The 18,802-nt window shown below is 40.3% G+C and overlaps 1 protein-coding gene across 1 annotated transcript in view; it reads left to right on the forward strand.

Moving 5' to 3' along the window:
* Positions 1–5,105: 5,105 nt before the first annotated feature.
* Positions 5,106–18,802, forward strand: part of TSPAN7 (tetraspanin 7) — a 127,834-nt gene continuing 114,137 nt past the window's right edge. The window contains exon 1 of the mRNA XM_004064003.5: positions 5,106–5,247. Coding sequence (XP_004064051.1) covers positions 5,167–5,247 — 81 coding nt within the window. The 5' untranslated portion in view covers positions 5,106–5,166. The remainder of the gene's footprint in view (positions 5,248–18,802) is intronic.

Raw genomic sequence — 18,802 nt, forward strand, 5'->3', positions numbered from 1 at the left:
TTCACACTGTTCCTAACCTGTAATGATCTCCTTCTCCAATCCTCAAAGAACACCATCATCTTATTCATACTTCAAGGCCCATTTCTAATATCATATCCCTATTCAACCAGTCAACAATCATCTATTGAGGGACTACTGTGCACCATTCATTAGTTCAACAAGTTTTTGAGTTCTACTGTATCTAGGTGCTAAGGAGATAAGAGTGAACAAAACAGACATAAATACCTTTCCCCGTAGAACTTACATTTTAGTAGGAGACACAGGAAAGAAAAAAACACCTAAGCACATTTTCATAAATAAGAAAATGTTAGATAAGTGCTATGCAGAGAATTAGAACGTATAGTGACTGGGTGGCTATTCTGGTTTGAAATGGCCTCTCTGAGGAGGTGACATTTATACTGAGATCTGAATGACAGGAAGGAAGGGACCAATCACTCAAAGTTTAGAGGGCAAAGCATTCCAAAGAGAGGATCAGCCAATGTGAAGGCTCTGAGGTGGAATGAAGCCTACTTGTTTGAAGAACAGAAAGAAGGCCAGAGCAGCTGAAGCACAGATCCAAAGGGGGAGTAGTGGCAGAGAGAGTCAGAGCCAGCTTATATACGCTTTTGTGGTTATTGTTGTTTTGTTTGTTTTGAGACAGAGTCTCACTCTGTCGCCCAAGCTGGAGTGCAATGGTGTGATCTTGGCTAACTGCAACCTCTGCCTCCTGGGTTCAAGCAATTCTCCTGCCTCAGCCTCCTGAGTAGCTAGGATTATAGGTACATGCCCCCACACCCAGCTAATTTTTGTATTTTTAGTAGAGACAGGGTTTTGCCGTGTCGGCCAGGCTCATCTCGAACTCCTGAGCTCAAGAAATCCACCCGCCTCAGCCTCCCAAAATGCTGGGATTACAGGCGTGAGCCACCACGCCTGGCCTCATATATGCTTTCTAAGTCAGGGCAAAGAGTTAAAATTTGATTCCAAGTGCAACGATGAGAAGCCACTAGATAATTTTAAGCCATAGAGTGATATGAAATGGTTTGTGTTTGAACAAGATCACTCTGGTTGTTGTGTGAACAACAGATAGAGGGGGTAACAGGAGGAAGAGGGACCAGGTAGATGCTTTGGTAGCAGTCCAGTTTTCCTTGAACTACTTGCTGAATTTGAAGCAAATAAAAAGCAAACACTTCTCTTACTCTTAGGCAAAAGATTAAAATTCTTAATGTCACCTAAAAAGACCTGGATGGGCTGGCCTCTCCCCAGCCTTCTCTATACCTTCATTGCCTCCTGCTATTGAGCCTTGCTGACCTTCCTTCAGCTCCCCAACCTACATCATTCCTTCAGGCCACAGGACACTTGGACTTGCTGTGGTTACATATTATTTCTGTGTGTTATAAAATACACATAACATGCAATTTACCACTTTACCTATTTTAAGGTGTACAATTCAACATTAAGTACATTCCCACTGTTGCACAACCATCACCACTATCTAGCTCCAGGACTTATTCGTCACCACAAGAATAAACCCCATATCCATTAAGCGGTGACTCTCCATTAGGGTTAGCCCTTGGCAACCACTAATCTGCCTATGGATTTGACTATTACGGACAGTTCATATAAATAGAATTATACATATGCATCCTTCTGCATCTGGCTTTCACTCAGCATAATGTTTTCAAGGTTCATCCAAGTTGTATCATGCATCGGTACTTCATCTCTTTTTATGGCTGAATAATATTCCATAGTATAGATATGCCACAAAATAGATTTCATTAATCTACTTGTCACTGGACATTTATTTAGGTTGTTTTCATATTTTGGCTATTGTAAATGGTGCTACTGTGAGTTGCTTGGTGATATGGCAGCTGTGATTATATATTGATGCATTATAGATCAGTGAATCTTAGGCACGTGATAGTTTCCTACAGCTGCTGTAACAAAGTACCACAAGCTGGGTGGCTTTAAAAAAAACAGAAATGTATTATCTCACAGTTCTAGAGGCTAGGAGTCTGACATCAAAGTGTCAGCAGGGCCATCCTCTCTCTGAGACTCTGGGTAGAATCCTTCCTTGCCTCCTCCTAGCTTCTGGAGGTGACCATCAATCCTTGGCAGTCTTTGGCTTGTAGCTGCATCACTCTGATCTCTACTTCTGTTGTCACAATGGCCTTCTCCCTGTGTGTCTTTGTGTTTTCCTATGGCCCTCTCCCTGTGTCTCTTCTTTTAAGGATATGAGCCCTTAAAAGTGCTTGGATTAAGGGCCCCCACTACTCCAGTATGACCTTGTCTTAATTATATTTGCAAAAACCCTATTTCCAAATAAGAGCACATTCTGAGGTACTGGGGTTAGGACTTCAGCCGCACCTAGCCTGGACTTCAATATATCTTTTGGAAGGACACAATTCAATCCATAATACATGACAGACATTACTGTGCATCTGACTCCCCTGGAGATCTTGTTAACATGGGCTTGGAGTGGGGCTTGAGGTTCTGCATGTTCAAACAGCTCTTCCAGTGGATGTCAATGCTGCCAGCTCAGGGTTAGTCTGACTAATATGTTCTGGTTTGTGCAAGGCCTTCCTGGTTTTAGCAATGAAAATCCTGAATGCAGGGAAACCCCTCAGTCCTGGGCAAACTGGGATGGCTTGTCACCCTATATATATGTCATGGGCCACAATTGGAGAGCAAGGATCTAGCTACAAGCTATGTTAATTTATCTACTAATTACATTACTGAATATTCATATTTATCTTTATATTTAAACGGTTTATTTTTGCTAGAACAGTCCAAGTTTTCAAGAATCTGGACCTAAGAGATATTCCAAAAATGCTCCAAACTGTGAGACGGTGAGTTAGCTTAAACTGATGGGTGTCTTCTGTGAATGTCATATATTAACTCACCAAATTATCTATGATGCTTAGCAGTGTCACTGTTGGGCTGAACACTGAGATTTCTGACCCCTTTACAAAATAATTATACATGGCCAAGATCTTTTGATGCTAAGGATACCCGCTGGGCTTGAAGTCTTCAGTATCCTTTCCCTGCTGCTGCAGCAGTTGGAATCAGCCTGGAGTCTGTAAGAATGAAAGAGAAAGCTCCTCTCTGAAGTTGGGTTTAAGTTCATTGCAGTACGGGGCAATGCCCCTCAACTCTTGCTTAATATTCAGACCACCTGAAGAGCTTCTACAAAGCGGAGCTTTCACCCCACACCAAATGACTCCAAATAGCTGGGATTGGGCACAGGCATTCATAATTGTTTTAAAACACCAGGTGATGCAAATGAGCACCCAGCATCGAGAATCAGTGTGCCAAGACCCCTTTATAACAGACACCTTGCTCAACCTGTCCCTTCTTTCACCTGCACCTATATTCCACCCTTGTATGCCCACATACCTTTTTGTTATAGTTGACAATTTCCTTAAACAGGTTCTCCTCTTCCTCATATTTTTGTCCTGTTCATACAGTTACCTTATTGACCTGAGACCACATATAACTGGATAGAGGTAATAATTACTCCTGTAACAACTGACCTTGGCAGGCTTTTCCCAAGCCTTATTGACTCTGTTTTTCACTCTTTCACAAATATGTATCCTTAACATCATCATCCACGATTGAGTTAACCTGTGATAGTGTTGCCGTTTTTGACTAGTCTCTCAGCAATCAAGCTAAATCTCCCACTGAATCTGTGTGTTCCTCTACAAACCATATCTGGGTGGAATGTACGTTTTTATTGTGATATAATTAATATATCATAAAAGTCATCCTCTTAAAGTATACAACTCAGTGGTTTTTAGTAATTCACAGTATTGTGCAACCATAATCACTATGTAATTCTAGAACATTCTCATTACTCTAAAAAGAAGCCGCTTACCCATTAAAAGTCACTCCTCATTCCTGCCTCCCACTCGCTGCAGCCACTAATCTCTTTTGTCTCTATGGATTTGTCTATTTTGGATATTTCCTATACATGAATCATTCGATATGTGGTCTTTTGTGTCTGGCTTCTTTCGCTTAGCATATTTTCAAGGTTCATCCACGTTGCAGCATTTATCAGTAGTACTTCATTCTTTTTTGTGGCCGAATAATTTTCCGTTGTATGGATGCACCGAATTTTGGTCATCCACTCATCAGCTGACGGATATTTGAGTTGTTTCCAATTTTTGGCTATTGTGAATAATGCCGCTATAAACATTCATGTATATGGTTTTGTGTGGGTATATATTTTCATTTCTCTTGGGTAAATACCCAGGAATGGAGTTGCTGGATCATATGCAAACTCTGTTCAACTTTTTGAGGAACTCCAAATTGGTTGTGAACATTATTTTTTGACCTCAATGCGGCTTTCCTTTACAGGAGGGAGGTGGACTGTACTTGTTAGCGTGCTGCAAATGATTCTCAGGCATATTAAACATTTTTCTGTATTCTGTTAAACATTGTATGTGCAGCAAGAATGACGCCTCATACAGACCTTTCTTGTCATTTCATTTTATTATTTCAAAATGTAAGACAAATCTGAAAAATGGAGGAGCCTGCAGATACCTGTGGTGGCGAGGATTTGTGGTCTGTCTGAGCTCCGGCGTTCCTGCCCATCCCTCCAGCTGTATCTCTGGCCACCTGTCTGTTCCTGGCACAAACAAGGCCTGCTGGTTGCCAAGGACATGACTACGGGGCCATTTCCATGTGAGAAGGCCCTGGGGGGTGTCAAAATGCAGAAACGTGACTGATGGGCAGCGGGGCACCCATAAACTTCCCATAGCCAGGTGCAGGCATACCTGCAAATGTAACGCCCAACTGTGTACAAAGCAGAAATCTAAATGCCAGGGCGGACTGGGAGAGGTTCCCGTGACCTCTGACCCGGCCTCTAAATTCTCCCATTCCCTCCCCACTGTCCTGCCGCGCCCCGTGTCGCCTCGCCTGGCCTCGCCTCCCTCCTCCGCTGGGGGTCTAAGCCTGCGCAGTATTGCGGACGCGGGCGGCGTTTCCCGCATGCGCAGTCACTGCCCGGCCCGGCTTTTTCAGTAGGAGCCCCGCGCGGTGCGCGCTCACGCACGCGCACGGCCTCGCCTGCGCGCTCACGAGGCCTCTCGCGGCACGCGCCCCCGCCCCGCGCCGCCCCGCCCCGCCTCTTCCCCCTCCCGCGCGCCCGCCCGCCGCCTGCCGCCGCCGCCGCCGCCGGAGCTCTGTAGTATGGCATCGAGGAGAATGGAGACCAAACCTGTGATAACCTGTCTCAAAACCCTCCTCATCATCTACTCCTTCGTCTTCTGGGTAAGTGCCCACGCCGGGCCGGTGGCCGAGTCGCTGTCCATCGGTCCGTATGATGATGCTCTGAGAAAAGAAGTGGGGAGGAAAACCCAAACCAAAAATCAAATCTCGGACCCCTCTTTAAGGAGACAGGCGCGGGGTGCTGGGTCGGGGCTGCAGGATGGCAGGGTGCGGGTCGGGGCTGCTGGAACCCTAGACCTCGCTCCGCGCAGGCTGCAAGGGGCTGCGGAGTGTCGGTGACTGCAGGTTGTCGACCTTCCAAAAAAAATGTTAATGCATTAGTTTCTTTTATAATCTCCCGGGATAGGGTCAGCTCCTGGGGAAAGTTGCGGGTTTATTCGTCTGTTTTCCTCGCTGTACACCCTTCTCTCCCTTCCCCTACCAGCCGGTTCGCGGCGCCTCTTGGAGCTAACCTGTGGCCGGCTAGGAGAGGACACGGGAGCGTGGGGTTTAATCTCAGATTCCCAGTTATTCCCGACCCCACGGGGCTGCGGGAGGGAGGCACCAGAAGCACCGTGCCTTCCTGGCTGGGCAAGGGCGACCGAAGTCTCCCAAGCGCACGATGGGGAGCAGGCGTTGTCACCGCGTGGAGGCGCACGAAAGGGAGAGGGTCTTACATAAGCCGGGGGCATCTTTGAGGTTTCTTGGTGACCCAAGAGATGAGTCTTTGGATTCCTTTCCCACCTCCCTGCATCCTTACACTCCCTATCTGGTGGTTCTGTCACTGCATGAGCACAATCCGCAGCGCCCTGGCAGAGGGTCCCCTCCACTTGGTGATAGAGATAGCGCCCCAACTCTACTCCCCATCTATCCAGTGCTGCCGCCGGTCCTTGAAGCTCAATGCAGAAGGGTGACGTCACCCCTCAGCCAGGGCCGCGGGGGGCTGCGTGGTGCACCTCGCGGAGGGATGCGCCTTTCTGCGCGGGGGAGGGGGGAGGAGGAGGAGGGGGAGGAGGAGGAGGAGGAGGAGGAGGGGGCTCCAGGCTTGTGCCTTACCTCATCCTGTTTGGCAAATCATGGAATCAGTGCAGGGCTGACACTGCAGTGATTCACTGAGAGAGGTGCGTGGTACTTAAAGACCATTCCCTGTTATCTCTCTTTTCATGTAGGTGACCCCGTCTTCCCTAGTTCCTTACTCCCATAATCAAGCTACAGCTACCCCGCAGGGGAATGAATATCGACCCTCTTCCCCCCTTGTCCCCCAAATCTGGGTCATTTTAGCTTCGACGGCAGTCATTTTGAAATCTGAGGCTCTGTAGGAAAAGCCAGTTCAACCTTTGGTTGTTTTCTTCTTGCACCCCTCACCCCCGCCCCTCACCCACCACCACATATTAGCCCTAATTTTGCTTTGAAACTGGAGCACAGTGCTGTATGAGGTACCGAGAATCAGCTAGATGGCAAACCGGACTGTTTGCAATGGTCAAGGAAGAAGCAGAGATTTATTGAGGATCAAAAATATTCCTAACGCACCCGGACATTTCCTTATCGCTGGCGTTGGTGGTTCTTCAAGTCGGGGAAGGTATGGACTCCCCAGACCGCGCATACCAGGAGTTCTGCAATGAGCTAGGATAGATTAACTGGCATATTGCACAAGGCAAACACAGAAACGGACTTTATTTGGACTGACAACGACACAGGTTGAAATGTCTCAGTAGTGGAATTGTGAGCTATGCACGGATCATATCATCTTATGCTCTGCCTGTAAAAAGCAGTAACACATGCTGATTGCTGAAACTTCCCAGTAGCCATTCCTGGGAACTGGTTTAGCTTTTTATGTGTTTCCTTAAATCTCTTTTTGTTTGGCCCTTTATCATTTACTTGACTTCCTATTTGTTACTGGAGTAAATCATATGGGGGGGGAGGTATTTTTATCTTCCTTAAAAATAAGGTTAACAGTGCACATGAAGAAATATTGTTCTTTCAGAATCACTGCAAGCTGGTAAAGAAGGGGGTCTTCCAGGCTGAGGCTTTTCATATGAGCACTTTAACTCTCCTTGCTTACATTCCACCCCTATGAATCTAATTACTTAATGCCCCCAATACATCTTAAACAATCACTGCATTTTATGTCCTCCGGAAGTTCCTTGATGCCTTCATTTTAATTTTTTCTACTTTCAAGATTTTCATAGTCTTAAATGTTTACCTGGAACATTTTCAATAGTTTAAATACCAAAGCCAGTTCTGGCTTTGGTTGTTGTAATCATTTCATACTTACAACCAAAAGAATAAGATCTCTTCGGATGTGTGAGGATATTTTAAACAAGACGTTATTTTTAAGTAGCCTTATTGAGGCATGATTCATATGCCATAAAAGCCACCTATTTAAAGTATACGATTCAGTGAGTTTTAGTATAAGTAGCACATATTTTAGTATATAAGTGGTATATATTTCTGTATATTTAGTATATTCATAGATATGTACAACCATCACCCCAGTCAATTTTAGAACATTGCATCATTTCACAAGAAACCTGTTTCTTTAGCTGTTATCCCGTTTACCCCCCAATTTCAACTTCCCACCCTCATGCCCACCCCCTGCCAGCCCTAAGCAACCACTACTTTCTGTCTCTAGAGATTTCCATATTGCAGGCATTTCATATAAATGTAATCATACAATAGTTGCCCTTTTGTGACTGTTTTTTTCACTCAGCATAATTACTTCAAGGTTCATCCATGTTGTAGTGTATATCAGTACTTCATTCCTTTTTATGGTTGAATAATATTCCATTGGATGATTATAGCACATTTTGTTTATCCATTTGTCTGTTGGGGGACATTTGAGTTGATTGGGTCATTTAGCTATCATGAATAATGGTGCTATAAACATTCATGTACAGATTTTTGTGTGAACATGTCTTCATTTCTATTGGGTATGTACCTGGGAGTTGAATTGCTAGGTCACATGGTAATTCTAAGTTTAATTGTTTGAAGAACTGCCAGCCTGTTTCACAAAGCAAAGCACTCCTTCCTTTTGACCATGAGGATTCCAATTTCTCCACATCCTTGCCAACATTTGTTATTGCCTGACTTTTTTATTATAGCCTTAGTAGGTGTGAAGGTGGTATCTCATTGTGGTTCTGGTATGAATTTCCCTGATGTGTAATGATGCTGAGTGTCTTTTTTATGTGCTTGTTGGTCATTTGTGTATCTTTCCTGAAGAAATATTTATTCATATCCTTTGACCATCTTAAGATGTGGGGTTTTTTAATATTAAGTAGTAAGAGCCCTTTATATATTCTGGGTACAAGTCCCTTATCAGATACATGATTTGCAAGTGTTTTCTCCTATTTTGTGGGTTATCTTTAGATGGTGTCCTTTGAAGTACAAAAGTTTATTTTTATGAAGTCCAGCTTACCTATTTTTTCTTTTTTTTGTTTATGCTTTTGGTGTCATATTTGAGAATCCTTTGCCAAAACCAAGGTCACAAATATTTACCTGTTAAATGTTTATAAGAATTATTTCTCAGTTCAGTAAATGCAGTTGGTAAATCTTTCTTCAGCACTTAGAACTATGTCTGGCACATAGTAGGTACTCAAATATTTGTCAAAACTTCTGGGATTATGCTAGGTAGTTTACAAAAAGATGACCTTAGTGGTCTTGTTTGTTTGTTTGTTTGTTTGTTCGAGGCAGAGTCTCGCTGTGTTGCCCAGGCTGGAGTGCAGTGGCGCGATCTCGGCTCACTGCAACCTCCGCCTCCTGGATTCGAGTGATTCTCCTGCTTCAGCCTGCCGAGTAGCTGGGACTACAGGTGTGTGCCACCACGCTCGGCTAATTTTTGTATTTTTAGTAGAGACGGGGTTTCACCATGTGGGCCAGGATGGTCTCGATCCCTTGACCTCGTGATCCGCCCGCCTCAGCCTCCCAAAGTGCTGGGATTACAGGCGTGAGCCACCGCACCCAGCCGACCTTGGTGTTCTTTAAAGTGGAAGGTGGAGGAAAGATTAGACATAATTATTTCCTTTGTGTTCGTGAGTTGTTTTAATAGGAATTTTTCCCTTTCTTTACCTTAATTTAGATTTAGAACTAGAAGGCATTTGAACTTAAAATGGTGGTAGAGCAGTAGCATCATAAAGGTTGACATACTTGAGCATATGTTAAACCAGAAGTCTACACTATTGAAAGAGAGATTATTGTTTTATCTGGCTTTCTCTTCTGTCTATAATCACACACTCTCTCTGAGGTGTTTCTCTAAAGTGGTGGTTCTCAAAAGGGGGCAGTTTTGCCCCCCTCCCATATTTGGCAATGTCTGGAGACATTTTTGGCCATAGCTGGAGGGGAGGATGATACTGGCCTTTCGTGGGTAGAGGCCACAGATGCTGCTAAACATCCTACAGTACACGAGACAACCCCTCACAACAAAGAATTGCCTTGCTCAAAATGTCAACAGTGCCCCCAACCTCTGCACTACTGGACTTACATAGCAGTAAGTCCTGTGAAGAAAAAATGGAGCGTTATGCAAAACTCTGTATATTTATTGGTGTTTGGAATCACCGTAACAGAGCATGCGCAACACAATCACGTGAGAAGAAAAACATTCTCTATTGTGTACTATATAATTATTTGAAGACAAAAGGTAGGTACCGCTTTATATAATTGTGTTCGAATGGATGGGATGATTTGTCTTTTGGTTAAATAATATCACCTGAATGCTGTGTAAACTGATCCTTCATTTCTCTTGATTTGTATGTTTTATTTTCAGGTCTATAGAAGAGGAGGGAAAAACACACCTAGGAGTAAGTTATCCTGTGCTTTAAAGACTAGCAAACAATGTCAGGCTCATAATAGGTTTACTCACTAAATACTTATTTCCTTAATGAATGAATTAATGAATAAATGAAATTTTATTGACTACTCTTGGGCTCAGTTATTTATTTCAACTCACCTTAATGGGGAAGTTTTTTTAAAACAATGTTATTTCTAGTCTACCTGTAGTGATTTAAATGTGCTCCTCCAATAAATATGTGAAAAGATGGAATAGCAGATTTCACAAGGACTTGCTTATCCTAATGATAGTTCAATCATTATATTTTTGTGATCAGTTAGTTTGTCAGACATTTTGGTTACTTAAATTTTTAATTAGAATTTTTTAAGCATGAATAAAAAAGATCTTGCCCTATATATATAACAAAATATCCTTTCTTCACAACCAATGTAACTGTTTCAAGATCAAGCAAAGAAATGTAATAAATATTTTGCTTACCAGGTGAATTTTTGTTTTATTTATACATTTTTAATGTATTTTAAATACTCATCTGAGTTCTAAGCTAAGATTTAAATCCACCATGTGTGAAGAGAAATTCCCCTTGCTTAATTCAAGTGTATATTGGGCCTGATTTCTTCCTTGATTATCCAAGGAGGTAATTAGCTTATCAATAGTGCTATCAAATTCTTCTATGGTAAAATATCAGCGATTTGTTTTTCATTTGAGAAACATCACTAATCTTTTCTGGAAAAATAATTTAAAACAATTTTTTTTTTTTTTTTTTGTCCAGAAAGTTTAGGTACTTGGGATATAAATAGAGGGAAAAATCTTAAAGAGCAACTCCTAACATTTTAAAGAGTGTTTGAATTTGGGCACTGTATTAGTCTGTTCTTAAGCTGCTAATAAAGACATACATGAGACTGTGTAATTTGTAAAGGAAAGGGATTTAATTGACTCACAGTTCCACATGGCTGGGGAGGCCCCAAAATCATGGCTGAAGGTGAATGAGCAGCAAAGTTACATCTTACATGGTGGTAGGCAGGAGAGCTTGTGCAGGGGAACTCCCATTTATAAAACCATCAGATCTTGTGAGACTTATTCACTGTCAGGAGAACAGCATGGGAAAAACCTACCTTCGTGATTCAATTATCTCCCACTGGGTCCCTCCCAAAACAAGTGGGAATTATGGGAGCTACAATTCAAAATGAGATTTGAGTGGGGACACAGCCAAACCATATCAGGCACATACTTTAGTTTATAATTATTCTTTTGCACATCAATACGATTCAGTCATTCACTGAATGTCTGTTACATGTCAGGTATTGAGTAGTCAATAGAATGTGTACCAACGTTTACTAGCTGCTGCTTTTTGCATTTTACCTGCATTTTAAAATAACACATGTATTCTATTTCTCAACTTTTCAGTTTTAGATGTTATGTACTGTCTTCCCACTATGGAAGATGAAGATCTAGCTCTCCTGCCCCTTTCTCCCATACTTGTATCTTCCCTATATTGTAGTAGACCCTAATATATCATTTTATCGTTGTCATATTTTGGTTAGAGTGGTCGTCAGTGATTTCATTAACTTGACTAGGTAAACCTAGTCACAGCTGAGCCATGTAGTGTGTATATTATGATTACTTGCATAGCTTTTTGTTTTCTCTACAGTTAAGAATTGCCTTGTTTGGTCCTTTGCTTTTTAGTTGCGTGCTCACTCCTAATTTATCCCTGTACTTTCCCCAAGATCTGTTTCTTCACTCAGTCTGTTCAAACACTTCATGTGTCATATCAGATTCTTGTTCTCGGAGGCATTTCTCCCAAAGCTTTCTGATCTTCAATCTGGACTAGTATTTTCTGGGCCTTTGAAACAGTGGACATCAATATAGTCTCCCTTCACCATCATCCTGGTGAATCCTGTCTCCTTTTATGTTGGATCCTCGGTTTTTGAGATGTCATGTCTTTCTCTTCCTTGGTGGTTTTTTTTTTTTAATTTTGGTAGAGCAAGTTTAATAATTTTCTGGAAAAAATGATGTATTGGGGGTTAATTTTTTGAGCTCTTACAGGTATGAAAATCTTATTTTTCTCTGGCACTTAATTTGATCGTTTGGCTTAGTGTAGAATTGTAGTTTGGAAATCATTTATCCTCAGAATTTTTCTGTCTCTCCCTATTCCAAGTCTTGTTCTTGTTAGTGTTGAGAAATCAGATGTTATTCTGATTCTTCTTGAATCCTGCTTTTCTTCTCTGAAAGTTCTTATGATCTCTTGCTTTCTCTGAAATTTCACAACAATATGCTCTGGTATATGTCTATTTTTAACTATTTCCTGGGTACCCTTTCAATCTGGAAATTTTCTGTATACCTTTCAATCTGGTCCTTGAGTTTGGGGAAATTTTCTTTTGTTTTTTGTTTTCTTTACCTTCATTGTTTTCTGTCCTATTTGGATGTTGGACCTCCTAGACAAATCTTCTAATTTTCTCCCCTTCTATTTTCTACCTCTTTCTTTTTGTTCTATTTCTGGGAGATCACTTCCACTTTATCTTGCTGCTATTGCATTTTTCATTTGTTTCATATGTTAATTTCTAGAAGCTTCTTTTTGAGGTCTGAATGTTCTTTTTTTCTAGCATCCTGTTTTTGTTTCATGAGTGTAATATAGTTTTAATATCTCTCTGAAAATATTAGTAATTTTTTTGAGTTTGCTTCTTCCTGCATAGTTTCCTTCAGACTGTTCTGTTTTCTGGCATATTATAGGCTTACCTCAAATTTATGGTCATGTTTTGCTCTCTTTTCTGTACATGTTTAAGAGGGGGCACTACGAAGCTGATTGGAAGCTCTTAGCCTGAAGTACGTGTTTATCAATTGTAATTTGGGTGATTTGGCTGGGCAGTTGAGTTTTAGGACCAAGGTCAATATCTTTAGGTCTCTTCTTTTGGTCTCATCAGATATCCTCCAGAAGAATCTTCTAATTGCTCTCTGAGTAAGGAAGGTGAGAATATAGAAGTCTCTATATACAGTATATAAACCTTTGCTTAAGCTCCTGTTTCCAGTGTAGAATCCATGTCCACTGTGCTTATATTCCCCAGTTCAGAGACCATCTCTTTCACCCTCCAAAGACTAAATATCTGAACCTATAGTAGAATGAGTAGAGGCCAGAGACAGGAAGTTGGTGGCAGGGGTGGGGGTGGGGAATCTAATTGTTTTTCGAAAAACTCTTACTGGAAACTACTTATTTTAGCTCCCCTTTCCTCCCTACTTCCAGGTGTGCATGGAGCTGCTAACCCCTGAGTCTTTTGGGGATGTTTGGGTGCAAATATTTTATTTTGTGCTTCTCTCACAGCTGCCATAAGATTTTGCTTTTTCTCAGCTTTGAAGAGATCATTGTGGTTGTCTCCTGTCTTTGTTATTGTAGGTTAAAAACATTCTTTTAGTGTCATTTCAGTGGAGTTTTGGGAGATAGCCAAGGTAAATGGATGTGTTCAATCCGTCATCTTTAACTGGAAGTCCTTTATATCTTTATCTCTACATCAGATGGTACTAATTAAATACCCAGTTGATTGTGAGTGATTGAATAGAGCATCTAAAACAGCAATAGTCGGGCTATTCTAATAAATATTGGTACCCAGTTTTCAATTTTTAAAAAGCTTTTGGATTTCAAAGGAAGTGTTCTAAGTTGGAACAGGCTTACTAAGACACATCCTCTGTAAGGTCATCTGGTCATCAGCGACTGGACAAATGGAAATGAAGCTCTGAAGGTTGCTGCTGCTTTTTCTGCCCTTCTTATTTCTTCCCACCAGATGAAGTCCCATGTGTCTTCTGACCTAATTCGGACCTTGCTGGATTAATTTAGTGTTTATAGTGTGGTGTGTGTGTTGGGGAGAGAACCTTGATGTTAAACTGATTATTGCTTGGCTGTTTTTCTTTTACTACAGTGATAACCCTTCATGGTTATTATGGGACTTGTACATTATAATCTGGAGTTTTCTCTTATTTTATCAACTTAATTTACCATATGCAATATACAGTTAGGATGTGTGAACTACCTTTTATAACATTTGGGGAACATTAAGTCTTTTTCACTTAGTCGTTGCTTAGAAATTAGCTGAATTTTGGTCTAAATAGAATGAAATACTCTTCTCCATTCTAATCACAACTAGAGTTCTTGATTTGACCCTATTGTGAGTTGCATTACTTATTCAGTGATTGTTCTTTATATACTGCTTTAAGTAAGTACCTCAGAAGGTGCTGAAAATTGAAAGTCATTGTGACTGTGTTTCTTTGTTTAAACATGTTAAACTCTTGACATAGATGACTAATGCACTGCTAAACCCATTTGGAACACACTTTAAAAATATATTCTTATGTCTTTTTCTCCTTTAGTTCCATTACAGCAGCTTCCAATCTGAGTTACCTCCTCATTGCAAGCAGATTTTTGGAATGCTGCTCTTAAATTTCTTATTTTGGCTGTTATTCCCCTTGCCATGACAGAATGATTTTCATTCTTGGCTGAACATTTTTTTCATCTTACTGCAGAACCCCACTATTCATCAAGAAAAGGATGTAGAGGAAAAAGGAGAGGGTTTTCTTTGTTTTGTTTTTCCTTTTGGTTATTTGAGCAGTTAAACAGGTAAGCATTTTATTTATTTGTTTATTGCCTTTTGAAACATTTATTATTACTTTTATAGATTTAGGGAATACAAGTGAAGTTTTGTTACATATATATATTGCATAGTGGTGAAGTCCGGGCTTTTAGTGTAAAGCATTTAAAATAGTTTAAACATCACATTTTGACTCTGGAAGATTTTCTTTGGTGCTTTCTGCAAGATATAGTGGGATTTTCCCATCATCATCTGTTTCTAGGAGAAATTCCAGGTGCCTTATACTAGAGGATGATGAGATGAGTCAGACACAGGTACTGGTGAACAGTCTAGATCAGTGATTCTCACCCTGTTTGCCCATAGAATTGCCTAAGGGGCCCTAAAGAAGATACTTAGACCCCATCCTAAGAGATTCTGATTCAATTGGTCTGGACGGAGTGCCAGAATTGATATGCTAAAATATGCTCCCAGGTGATTCAGCTGTGCAATTAGGATTGAGAAACATTGATCCAGGGAGAACTCAGTAGATAATAGTAGGCTTGGTTCACTTGAGCCTCCTGGATCTGCAGGTAGCTACGGAGTATCTAACCTAGTACTGGCAATATTAATTTGGTGTTCGTTGCCTGAGAGTCTGGAACCAGGCCTGCAGTGTCTTTCAGTAAACCAAAATGGCCTTGCACTCTTAGGAGACCATGCTAATCATTCCTGACTAAAGCAATGTGTATCAGAATCACCAAGGACATTTAAAAACACAGATTCTCAGCCCTATCTCATAGAGTTTAAGTTTTAATTGATATGAAGAGAAACCTGGGTGTGTGAGTTAAAAAAAAAAAATCCCAAGGTGATTCTGATTCCTGGGATGTAGCTCTATGGGGCTGTGATGCCATTTGATATAAATGAGTTCTTACCTCATGAATGCTTTCCTATGATATGATCTGTGGTACCATAAAGCTGAATTGAGGAGAGTATTCCAGAAAACAAGATGTAGTCAATGTAGCATTTTTCTTACCCACTTAATTGGTCTTTGACAAGGGTCTTCAAGTGAACTCTTGGAGTTTGGAGTAGTTTCCATTCCTTAGGGGGAATCTATTTTTTTTCACAGTTGTTCTGAGAAGTTAGGGAAAAGTCTTGGTTTGTCAAAGACAAACCTCTGTCAAAGACAGACCATAATCCAACATGTAAAACAAAACCCAGAATTCATTACTTACCAAAGTAAGAGACAGCTGTGTTAAGCATAGTCTGTGAGTGAAGCAGATTACTGATCTTTTTGGGAAACATAGTGGTGTTTTGGTTAGAGAGGCATGAGTGGTTGAACTTGACCTTAGAAGCATGGCTATTTGAGTGAGACTATTGTTGATTGAGAAGCATGTTCACTGCAGTGTGTCTGCTGCTGATTGGCTGACCTTGAATCGTGTGAAGCTCATTGTAATTGGCTTCCAGAAGTGTGTTCCCTGAAGCAAGTTGAGTTGTCATTGATGATTAGTCTGAGGTGAATTGCCCTCAATCAAATAGGTTTAAAAGTTGGTGCTGGTGGTTACTAGTTACCATGGCTATTGAATAATCAATCTTTTTCTCACCAGTAATACAGAGACTTTTATTCTTACCTCAGACTGCTATTCTTCTTAGTGAAATGAAGTTGCTTCTGCACCTCAATTCCTATTCATTCTTCAAACATCATCATGATGATGTGTAGAACTCCTGGATCAGTTCATTGTTCTAATCACTCCATAAATACTTGATTGTTTATGATTTCCAGGGATTAGACTAGGACTTCCGAAAGGTAGACCCCTTTGGGGTTGAAAAGGAACCCAAAGCTTGATAAGACTGTGGAAAATGTTGCTAAACATCCCTTCTACATCCCCATCTCTATTTGGGTTAAAGTTCTGTTTCTGGTGAAGCTTTTGCGGACTTCTAGCTCCTCCAGATTTCTGTTTCATATTTTGAACTGTATCACTCCCCTGATATTCTTTTAACCATTGCATTCTATTGCAGAGGATTTAAAATTAGACTTAATGTGAAGTCTCGGCTAGTACATTTGCTTGGGCAAATCACTTATTCTCTCTGAGCCCCAGTTTCCTCTTTAGAATTGAGGATATCTATGATTACCCACCTCAGTCAAGTGTTGAGGGTCAAATAACATTCAAGTGCTTTATAAACTAAAGTGTGATACATATATATTTTGGAAACATTATTCCTTAGGGTGTAAAGTGTTTCTTTCCTAGTTTCTTGTACATGGGAGGTACTGTATCAATACTTGTCAAATGAATAAATTGGTCAGAATATTCCCCATCCTGGAAATTAAGAATGATTCACTTTTAGGGTTTTATAGTTTGCTACCAAAGAGAGCTGAGTTAACAGAGTGGTTTGAACAGGAACCAAAAATAGGACTCACTGAGTTTGGTCCTGTCATTGGGATAAAGGTATTCCTATTTAGGATGAATAAATATAAGTCTGACACTTACAGTGAAATGAGGAATTGGTGACTTCCATTATTCTTTTTAAAATAAGCTTTTCTTTTTGGAACAGCTTTAAGTTTACAGAAAAATTATAGAGATAGTGCATGGAGTTCCCATATATCATACCACCATTTTCCCTATTACTAACAGCTTACATTAATATGATACATTTGTTATAGTTAATCAATATTGATACATTTTTATTATCAGAAGTCCATACTTCATTCCTATTTCATTAGTTTTTACCTAATATCCTTTTTCTGTTACAGGCTACCCCATATTACATTTAGTAGTCATGTCTCCTTAGGCTCCCCTTGGCTGTGACAATTTCTCAGACTTTTCTTGTTTTTGACTGTTAATAGTTTTGAGGAGTACTGCTGATGCATTTTGTAGAATGTCCCTCAATTTGGATTTGCCTGATGTTTTTTTCATGATTAGAATGTAGTTATGTGCTCTGGGGAAGAAGACCACAGAGGTAAAGTGCTATTTCAATCATATCATATTAAGGATACATACCACCAACATTATTTATCACTGTTGATATTGACTTTGATCACCGGGGTGGGATAATTTGTCAGGTTTCTCCGCCGTAAAGTTGCTCTTTCCCCGCTTCTCATACGGTACTCTTTCAAAGAAAATCACAATGCACAGTCCACACTTATGTGAAGAGTTATGTTCTACCTCCTTAAGGGTGGAGTATCTACTGTTATCTTTATTAACAAAGATGATTTTCATTCAAAAAATGTTAAAACCAACAGTAAGTATTTGTTTAAACAAGTACTAAAATACTAAAATTATTTGAGCCGATCAGAAACTGGACAGAGATTCTTGTTTACCTTATTATTTATGACTTGGTTTATCTAGCAAATGCAGTAAGAAAAAATTAACATTGGAGAAAGAGATAAAATTATCTTTTTACAGATGTAGTTGTTGTAAACTAAATAACCCAAGAGATGTTAGGAAAAAACTACTAAGAGAATTTGATAAGATGGATGAATGTAAGAGAAATATACAACAATTAATTTCTTTTTATTATTTTAGCATAAGCCTTAGGAAAGAGAGGAAGGCATTTCATTCACAGCAGCAACAGAAATCATAATTACTTCAGAATAAAGTTAATAAGAAAGGCAAGGCTCTTATATGAAGAACAATAAAATCCTATCTTGGGTCATAAAATGAGATCTGAACAGATTAAATGATACCAGATGTTCTTGGGTGGGGAGATTTAATATCATAAAAATATCTGTTTTCTAAAAATGTTTTTAATGTATTTCCCAATAGAATACTGACAGGATTTGGGGGAGGGGGAGGAGATGGTACTTGATAAAACTGTATTGTTTACATAGAAGAATAAATACCTGAGAAATCAAGAGATATTTTCAGGAGGAAAAGGAAGTATATGCCTTATTATCAGAATATACTATTGTGGCAGATAGACTATAAGATGTCCCCCATAATCTCACCTCCTGATATTCATGCCCTTGTTTAATCCCCTCTGCTTGGGTGTGGGTGAGACCTGAGACTGTTGTCTAATTAATAGAATATAATGCATATGACTATGTGTGCATGATTTTATTACATAAGATTGTAAAGTCTATCTTGCTGAAAGACTCTGTTCCTTTCTGGCTTTGAAGAATCAAACTTTTATGTTATGAACTGCCCTGTAGAGAGGGCCACATGACAAGGAACTCAGGGCAATCTCTGGCTGACAGCTAGCAAGAAACTAAGGCCCTCAGTAACCAGCAAGCAACTGAATGCTCCCAATAGTCAAATGATCTGGGAGGCAGATTCTTCCCCATTTGTACCTC

Source organism: Gorilla gorilla, chromosome X (genome assembly GCF_029281585.2).
Source record: "Gorilla gorilla gorilla isolate KB3781 chromosome X, NHGRI_mGorGor1-v2.1_pri, whole genome shotgun sequence".
Classification (NCBI taxonomy): Eukaryota; Metazoa; Chordata; class Mammalia; order Primates; family Hominidae; genus Gorilla; species Gorilla gorilla.